The 9,494-nt window shown below is 51.5% G+C and overlaps 1 protein-coding gene across 1 annotated transcript; it reads left to right on the top strand.

The window, feature by feature from the left end:
* The first annotated feature begins 4,658 nt into the window (after window positions 1-4,658).
* BU25DRAFT_494210 (uncharacterized protein) lies at window positions 4,659-8,691 on the top strand. The gene is made up of 3 exons (XM_033711762.1): window positions 4,659-4,836; window positions 4,896-5,351; window positions 5,400-8,691. The coding sequence occupies exons 2-3, from the start codon at window positions 4,955-4,957 to the stop codon at window positions 8,525-8,527; spliced, it is 3,525 nt and encodes a 1,174-aa protein (XP_033557963.1). The 5' UTR covers window positions 4,659-4,836; window positions 4,896-4,954; the 3' UTR covers window positions 8,528-8,691.
* The last annotated feature ends 803 nt before the right edge of the window (window positions 8,692-9,494 follow it).

The following is a 9,494-nucleotide window of genomic DNA, read 5'->3' as shown; positions in this document are numbered from 1 at the left end:
TCTACACCCTTATCTTCAACAAGCCTGAACCCTCCTTCCACCAATCCATCCATCTCAGAGAGCAGTTGGTATCCCCAGCTGGGTCCCTCTCACACTATGCCATTGGCGCCGGAATCGATAAGGGCCCGTACCGTATCCGTAACCCCTCCTTGCTTCAACAAGAAAGGTATGTTTACTTGGTATTCCCAGTCATCAGTCGGAGAGGCTGTCCATAGGTCGGTAGAGATCTGGTGTTGAATAGGTCCCAGAGGGCGACTTATCCCCAGGACGACCCTTTTCGTGCGTTCTTCCTGCTTCTTGAACGGCTCCTACGGGAGCGTTGGGAAGAGCTACGAGAGTACGCGGAGGGTTTGGATTCACTTCGATGCAATTTGGGGGCGATACGGGATATGAAAGGGTTGGTTCATTGCTGGCTCTAACCTGCGGGAGGGGAACGGAGCAGTCTCGAGATATATGACCGTGTTTCCCACATTTAAAGCAAAGCCCTTTCTTTCGTCGGTCTTCTCTTTCTTGAGACCCAGCAGGAGCGTAATTCAAGTCGATCTCCATTGCGTCAGGGTCTCGGCGAATAGTTGTCGTTGTTTGGCGATGATACGGACTGGATACGGAGGCGGGAAGGTGCCTTATATTATTATCATAGGTTGCGATCAGATTGGCATAAGTGTTAAGATTGTTTGGTAGAGACTCGCCCACCATAGCACGCTGTAATTCAAGGGACAGGGAGTTGCGTAGGGAGGCAATAAGTCCTATCTCATTCAGACCTGTATCGGCGGCTAGTCGTCGGAACTCGGCGAAGTGGGCAGTAAAGCTTTGTTTTCCTTGCTTAAGGTTACCCAGCTTGCTCAAGGCTGTCAGTTCCTTGTTCGGGTCGCCGTAGGTTGCCTCTAGGAACCCAATAAACTGATCTATGTTGCGAATATCAGAGTCCATTAGAGAGTCTATCAGAGAGACTACGTCACGGTCAAGACGTGAGTGAGCGTACAGGAGTCGAGAGCGTTTGGTGGGGAATCGGTCAGCGTTTCCTTCAAGCTTGTATTGAAGCTTGCGGATAAACGCAGAGAGGTCTTTCCGCTTGCCGTTGAAGGCAGGTGGATCAGGGAGTCGGTCGGATCTAATTGGTGCCAGTTCGGATGGCAATCGGGTCGTAGGCGGAGTCAGCTGGGAGGGGGAGGAGCCATTTCCAGACTTCCGGGTGGTCTCTAACGCTGGGGAATCCTCAGTTTCTATAACCACCTTCTTCGGACGGGAGGCGGACTGTTGTATAACAGCTAAGCGCTCTTCAAAGTCCTGCCGGAGAGTAGCCAGATCGCTACGGTGCTGGGCCTCTTGTTGAGCTAGCGTCTGTTGCAGGGCCTCGTTGCCAGCCTTAATTGATGCCAGCTCTGCAAGGATCAGTTGCAGCGGATCGGATTCGGGTGCCATGATGGATAGGGGGTTGACACAACGTAATGTCACAAAGATGCTACGAGTAGGCCCTTTAGGACTCGCTGGGAGTCTAAATCAATTACTACGTACGGTATCTAAGTAGGTACAAGACGTTGTGTACCGAACAGAACTCTACCAGCAGTAGTCTATATACTTACGTGTGGGTTTGTTCAGTTACCGGTTAATAATCGGAACTGAGTTGGATAGGTATCGGGGTTGCAAGTCCCGGAGCGGGGCTTGCAGAACCCTAATACTCCCGCTTCGGAGGTTGCAGGCCCGCTCTGGAGGTGGCCGGAGGTTGTACGTCCGCTTTGGAGGTGTGTAAGGACGCTGGGGATTTGGTGCGTATGGTCAGGGACAGTACGGAGCGGATCTGGATATTGTCAGGGGATCTGGAGAGGATACCGTGACACCTGCAGTCATCTTTGCAGGCAAGCCAAACACATTACAAGCGTCCTGGGTTGAGGATATAGAGCCAGGAAAGTACTCACTGTTTAGTACTGCAACTCCTTCAGGATGGAGCAATGACGAGGTTGGCCTAGCCTGGCTTGAGCAAATCTTCCAGCACGAGACGCAAAAAAAAACACACAAAACCTGGTGTCTACTTATAGTTGCTGGCCACGGCTTGCATATAACAAAGTCCTTCATTGACTACTGTTATCAGCACAAGATCCTGCTGCTCATCTTTCTTCCACACAGCACCCACACCCTGCAGCCGCTCAATGTTGTCCTCTTCTCACCTCTTGGCACAAACTATACCTCAGAGGTCACCTGACACCTTCACAACAGCCAGGCGCTAGTTAGTATCAAGAAGGGCAATTTCCTGCATATTTTCTGCCAGGCCTGGTTAAAATCCTTCACAGAAGAGCTTATCCTCAAGTCCTTCAAAGCTACAGGCATCCACCCACCTGACAACACTACTATTGTCAATCAATTCAAGAAACCTACAAGGAGATTGCCTCACACACCTCCTCTGTTTGAGGGAAACTAGTGGCGAGAAGGTGACAGGTTGCTGCAGCGCGCAGTGAAGGATATGAGCGATAAGGATACAAAGAAGCTGAGGGCGACCTTTCACCATCTTGCAGCTCGCAACAACCTTCTCTGCACTGAAAACAAAGGACTCTGCAGTGAGCTGGCTACTAAGAAAGCCCCAAAGAAAGGTTCTGGAAAGTTGGACTTGCAACAGCACAAAATGTATAACTCTAGAGCTGTTTTTTGGTCCCCGCGCAAGATAAAGATCCACTCGTTGGCGTAGTCGAAGAACTCGCCGGGTTCGAAAGGGGTCCGTCGAAACGGATTGGTATGCCACAGGAAAGCTGCGATGGGTTCTGAGTAGAGGCCAGTATTTCTGCATTGCTGCCGCTGAGTTCCGGGACACTTCCACTCACAGATTCAGGGATAGTGATGCTGTATTAATACGAAGGACTCCCCGGTCAACGAAGGTGCAGGCTTGGAATTGAGCTTTCGATCTTCAAAACGAACAAGTATGCCAGTGATGTCGCTGCTGTCTACGGTGCCAACTTGTGAGACCTCCAGGCTTTGACAAATGATGCCCAATCAAAGGAATGCGTCTCCATGATCTGCAACATGCGTGTGTTCCAATGGTTGAGGTCACGGCACTGATCAAAGATGTAGTCCGCTCTCTGTCAGCCCAGGACAGACAGGTCATGACTGACATCTGGCTCGCCGCCTGATGTTGAGTGCTCTGCAATGGCCAGCCTTGCTGACCAAGAAACATCGAATGGTACACGTAAGTCTAGAGCACCTGCGATTCTCTGCAGCCCGTTGTCGTTCCGGATAAGTGGGAGATTAATTTGAAGGACATTTGACTGCTCTGAAGAGGTGGGTGCAAGCTTCGTGACGCCATCTTCCTCCTCGTCCGATCATAGGGATAGCTTCCATGCGATTGGCATTTTGCTTTGGGTTCACAGCGCGTGCAGATCGAGTGAGGCCGGGATCGTGCTGGTCGCGATATACTGCAAGGGATCAGCCATGCCCTGTGTAGGACGATTGCCTCTAAGACCTATGGATATTTCTATGGAAACACGGAATGAATAGTAAACAGCTTGTTACGTAGCTACAGGTTAATATAGCTATGATCTTGAGGTTTGAGTTGGAGGAATGTACTGTATTGATTGAAAGATGCAGAGGACCTCTAAGATAGCTATATAAGCGACCAATAGGCAAGCGTCTAACCACAGTGAGCATAGAACAGTGAGTTGATGCTGTTGGCCTGACTTGTAGAGTATCAAAACCGTTACATATGAGCTCTCCGAAGGAAAGCGAATCTTTGAGCACTGCCGAGCTGGCAGTAGTAGTCCGCGTCAGGGGAAAGATGGGCCGATGTAACGGGTATGCCTGGAAAAGATACAAGACTGCTAATCTCGAATGCGCCATTAAGGTTGATTGAAAGGAGGTGTCGCAGAAAGTTGAGACCCTGACCAACAAGAAAGGATTAGGAAAATCGCGGGAAGACGCAGAGATTTTCTGATCAGATCGGAAAAGCTACAGTGAGTTTCCTTCACTTCAGGTGCTCCAAGCATGGTCGCATGCTGAATATGGCTCATAATAGGAGGTGAATGTGACGAAAGTCAATCCTGTGCACGACCTCACCATGTCGGTAGAGCCTACCCAAGGGTTCAACGCATGTCATACTGTGTACACATAATACTAGAAGAGCACTCATAAATGACGAGGTTCGGATCGAATGCTCGGCTATGGGAGAATTGAGCCTCAGAACGTCTTTGTGCGAAGTGCTGGTACTTGGGTCGAACCATGATTGCTGTCATGTTAATTGCGATGTTCAATGTGGCTAGAGTTCCAGCCTCTTGATACAGCAATTGCTTTACTGTCGTGCTGTTGAGTGTCGAGAGTGAATGATCCATTAGATCCACACCTCGGCCGTTGGGCTAGCGTGGTCGCCTTATCGCCTTATCGATATCGCAGGGGCAGCTTCCCCAAGTTCGACATGCGACGAGATAGCGACCCGTTCAGCACCACAACGCATGCAGCACCAACATCGTCAAAAAATGCAGTCTCATTTGCGCTGCACAAGATTTTAATGACAACATTACCCGAATATGTTAGGGGCAGTCGTGACGTGAACGCCGTGGTCAAGCGGCAGCTGATATACCCCGCGTAGGATGATAGGTGGGACCTTATGCGCGGGGGTGAATGGCGCAACCCAGCTATCAATCGCGATGTCTCACTCCCTTGTTCTGCCTCGTCGTTAGTGCTCATCTGTTCTATGTGTTACTAGGCGTGCCGGAAGCGCCTGCTTCATTGACTGATCATACCTTGATGTTGAACACCTTGCTTTGGCGCTGATATCTATAGCTACTGCTAAACGGTTGGGCAACTCCGAGGAGCTTCTTACTGCATAGAGCTCGGACAGCTGCCAGGCATCCCCAGGTAGAGTCAATGCCTATCATTCAAGTTTCTATTTACATGCTCTGATACCAAGGTCGCAGGACTACATTCACACCCCCAAGTCATCTTACCACCACCTCAACCGTCCACATCGCTCACGATGGCGTGGTGGCGTCGCGACCCATATCTTTGGGCACGGTCACCGGTCCATCGCTACACTCAACGTATCATTCGAGATCACGAAGCAGCTCTTCGTACACGATGCTTCTCACGTACGCCTTCAAACACTGCCCAGCATCAGGACCACGACGGCGCAAGACGCCCGGATGGCATGACCGACCTGGAGTGGTCACAGCTACGACGCTATAGGAAGTGGAGGAAGATGCTGCAGGAGCACCCATACAGAGGCTTGTTTGGAGCCAGCGAGGATATGCTGAGAGGCAAAGGCCTCACTGACTGGGAATGGGTGTACAAGACATTTCCCAAGTGGATGCTGCAGGAGATGGATCCCCCAGAGCCAGTAGATCGGGACAAGAGCGTGAACAAGAGTGACTGTGGTAGGCTTTGTACAGTTGTGTCTTGAGGCGAGAGCTGACAGCATTTAGGACGGAGATACGGAGATAGATCAGAAGGAAAGACTCAACGAGAAGAGCAGCCGTCGGTCGAACGAAAGCCCACTTTTGCGCAGCCAGTTATAAAGACAACACATTGCGAACGCGATGAGTTCGGTATCGTGTCGCCGTCCGATCTGCGCCGACCACGAGAGGGTTCACACGTGAACACGGTAAGCAAGCACGAGAAGCCGCATGTGTCCGAGACCAAGGAAACCACCAGCAATCGCTCAGAACCTCCAGTAGCAGAACAAGAAGCTTCGAAGCTGCATCTGGGACAACACGACGTAGCTCAGTTTCAATCATCAACGGCCTCAATCAAACCTGGAGATAATACAGCAACGGCCAAAGAGGCCTCCAATCGAGAATCGTCCTTCATCGACGCGTTTTTCGCCGACGAGCTGAAGATTTACGACCGTGATCTCGGCAATAGCAAGTCTTGGAGACAGACAGCATTACAGAGGCGAAGTACGTCAAACGCCGTAGCGCGACCAAAAGCTGGATCGTTTCCAATCGCGAAGGCAGGAGCACCAGCGACAGGAACGACACCCGCACCGGTGCGAGAGACCATCATGATACCCTCTTCGCAGGCACTAGTAGACAACTACCCCTACCCAAGGCTCGCTCCTGCTACAACCGGCACTGCTGTCGAGAAGAAAGCTCAGCCGATCCGCAAAGAAGTAGGATGGTCAATCCCAGGGCCGACCGAAACTGTTCAAGAAGTTGGCGCTCCAAAGTCGGACCCTGCCATTCCACGATCAACTTCAGATAAACTTGAAGGATTGCCTAAAGATGATATCGATATTTTGAGTGCCGACGAAATCCGAGCAGCTATGGGCACAAGAAAGACTGGCACGAAAACCAGCGAAGAGAAGAAGCAGGAACGCCAGAAGCTGGAAGCCGGCTACGCGGCTACAAAATCGGGGGCACTTGACGAAGCAGTTGAGGGGCATGTCCTGAACAACTATTACGTGCGCCGAACTCAGCAAGAGCTTGAACGAGCACAGACTGCATCACAAGCTCCTGAGGTGGAAAGAGTCGAAGCTGAACAGAATCTGTCACAGCCACTATCTGAAACGGTCCAGATGGAGTCTAGCATCGATCGCATGCGAAGGTGGATCGAAGATGGCAGTGCTTCTCTTTCAAATCACTTCTGGAAAGACCCTATCGAAGCAGGCGCACCCTCAGAGGCAGATATGCATTTCGCGAAGCAGATGGCAGGCCTCGATAAAGGTCGCCGTCTGAGAGAGCACATCTCAGATGACCTAGAGACCGACCTTCCAATGTGTAAAGGCCTATTGGAACGTCTCAAGAACGACGAGAACAGAGTCGAATATGCGGTCTACTCCTTGCGATCCCCCAGGAAGTTGGTGCATGGTGCTGAGATATCAAAGGACCTTCGGACCATTAGGGAGCGTCGCCTGCGCAACACATACGAAAGAACAGAGAAGCAGTTCGAATCAGCATGCCAAGCTCTTCGTGAGCTAGAAACTGTGGTGGTTCAAAAAGCCACAAACGCATTCAAGAGGCGACTCGGTATCGCCTCGAGAGTACTGCACAAGAACCACACTTTGACTCGGATGCTCACATGGAGTGCACAGGCTCGCCTTGGTGAACCAGGTCTTGAGCATAGCAAGGCGGAGTTGTACAGTGAGATTCTCACTCGTTTGGCTACATTGCGGGACACACAGCTGGCTCTTGCCCGATTGATGGACCATGCTGTACAGACCTATGGGGTATCTTTCAAGCCTGCAGACGAAGCACTCTCTAGATCGGCGCCAAACAGCGAGTCTGGAGGAACCGAAGCCATTAACGGGGAGGATCTTGCGTCGTCTGAGAAGACTGGAGCGAAATTCTTAGCTGACACAGCTGCCGCAGGTCGTCTCATTGATGAGATTCAATCTCAAAAGGCAGCAATGCAAGGCCTATCCGATGATGGGTATGCAAGAGCGCCAAAGCAGACTCCTAGAAGATCGTTTGAAGAGAACAACCCTCTTGCACACAGCCTCTTCAGGCCTTTCAATCTTCAATTCGAGAGCCTGGGTAAGAATACTAAGGGAGAGGAGGCAGAAGAGAAACTGAAAGAAGCCTTCAAGCAGAAGATGGGAGACAAGAAGCTAGTGCAAGAAGTGCGCAGCGCGTATGAAGATGTTTATGGGCCGATTACGGTCGAGCACCGACAGGTAGCGCCAACCGAAGAATCTGTGAGCAGTGAGGCGAGAGACACAAAGGCCTTTGAGATGTTGAAGGAAGACCCTCTCAGCCGGACAGCCAGGACTGCTTACGAAGAAGCCAAGCCTGCTGATGCTACCGCCGCTAGCGAGCCACCGGAGGCGGAGGCTATCGCTAAGGAAGCCGATGTAGTGTCTGGAAGCATCGTGTCGTCCTCGATGAGCGAGGGAGTCAGCTCGGAGCCTTTTACGACCGCGCCTGAAGCAGTAGAAGTTGCCAGCGAGACACCTCAGAGCACTGCTTCTCTCAGCACGGAGATGTCATCAGCCCCAAGCACAACCACTACCGACACTGTTGCAGAAGATGTCTCGACTGCCAATCTGCCAACACACTACACGATCCTGGTCCATGATCCTCAGACCGACACATTGAGCATCACAACCTCGACAAGCAAGCCACCCCGCGACACCTCGCCAGCCCTGCCCATCCACCAAGCGCTCTCTTCGCTCAAATCGCCTGCAAAGTTCATCCCATACATCACTCCTGGCCTTGAGGTCGTCACAGCCAAACGACACATGCTAATCCTCCGTGACGCTCTTGACAAGACGTCCTCAACCCGAGGCTTTGAAACCATCAGCGCACAGCCCGCTGCCGATACAACCAATGAATCTTTCAACACTGAAGTGAACCCCATCGACGGCACCACGCGACTCAGCCCAACAGGCTACAGCGGCGTTGAACAAAGCCGGGAGCAGCTCGAGAGAGATTTTGAAGAGAGGAGACAAGCTGCTGCTGCTACCGAAGCGGCGAGGAGCAAGAAGAGTAAGCAGCAAGCTAGAGATGAGGAAGTGCCGAAGAAGAGGGGAGGCATAAGTGGTGTGGTTAAGACTGCAATTTGGGCGAGTGCTGTGTGTTATATCGTTGGTGTTACTGCGGAAGTGCTTCGTTGATGTGATGTGAATTCGAGTTGGGCGTTCTTGGGCTTGGGCGTCCTTGGGCCCAAGCGGGCGTTGTTGTCGGTTGGCGTTCGGAGGTATACACCACACTCACGAGTCTCACATGTATCTACATACGTCTTAGCAACTAAATCTATTGGCGACGGGTCTGCCGGACAAAAATGATGTCCTTGGTAAGCATTCCAGCCTCACGCAATTGCATACGCTTCGGGCTGAAGAATGCCACTCCAGAAACCTCAGATATTTCTCTGCCGTTCGATCCATTCAGTAAAGCCCCATCTGTCTCACTCAGGTATGCTCCATCTTTTCGGTACGAACCTTAATATCTTGTCGCCATCTGCTTCATCCTGCTTTAGATGTTGCACTTGCAATCCCTCGAGCACGTCACCAGTCATTCTGCTTTCTCTGGATTTACACACAATTCCCGGATTGAACGCAGAGCCCGCACAGCAATAAGACCGACAGCGAAGTGAAGACTGACCGCCATATCCTCCAGCCATCTCCCATCGCCCTTCATATTGCCGAGACTAATGTTCCTCACCCACGCGCTGCATGAGTACGATGCCATAGCACCTAGAAAATTAGCCACGGAAATCGCGAGAAACTCATACGGACCTTCCAGTAAGTGGCAGACTATCACCGAACTCTGGTAAACATAGCCGCCATTATAGTTTCTGTATCGGATGTCTTTGGACAGCCAGACGCGCAGGGCTGCGTTCAGTGCGTTGCTGGATACAAGTGAAGAATACAGCCAGCACGCTGAGTGCGGCTGCAAGTGTGAATTGTGCACGCGCAACGAAGTGGATTCCGAAGAGGGAGGGGAAGCTGAGAGCTTGGAGGGCTACTGCGGCAAGCAAGGCACCCTAGAGTTATCCATACCAGAGATGTAATTGTCGGGGCAGACTTGGAGTGGCTTACGACAAGAGCGAATAATCTGAAGGACTTTAGTTGCCACTCGCGC

This window comes from Macroventuria anomochaeta, assembly GCF_010093625.1.
Source record: "Macroventuria anomochaeta strain CBS 525.71 unplaced genomic scaffold BU25scaffold_35, whole genome shotgun sequence".
Taxonomy (NCBI): domain Eukaryota; kingdom Fungi; phylum Ascomycota; class Dothideomycetes; order Pleosporales; family Didymellaceae; genus Macroventuria; species Macroventuria anomochaeta.
Note: the sequence above shows the minus strand (reverse complement) of the source record. Positions and strands in the feature narration are given on the sequence as shown.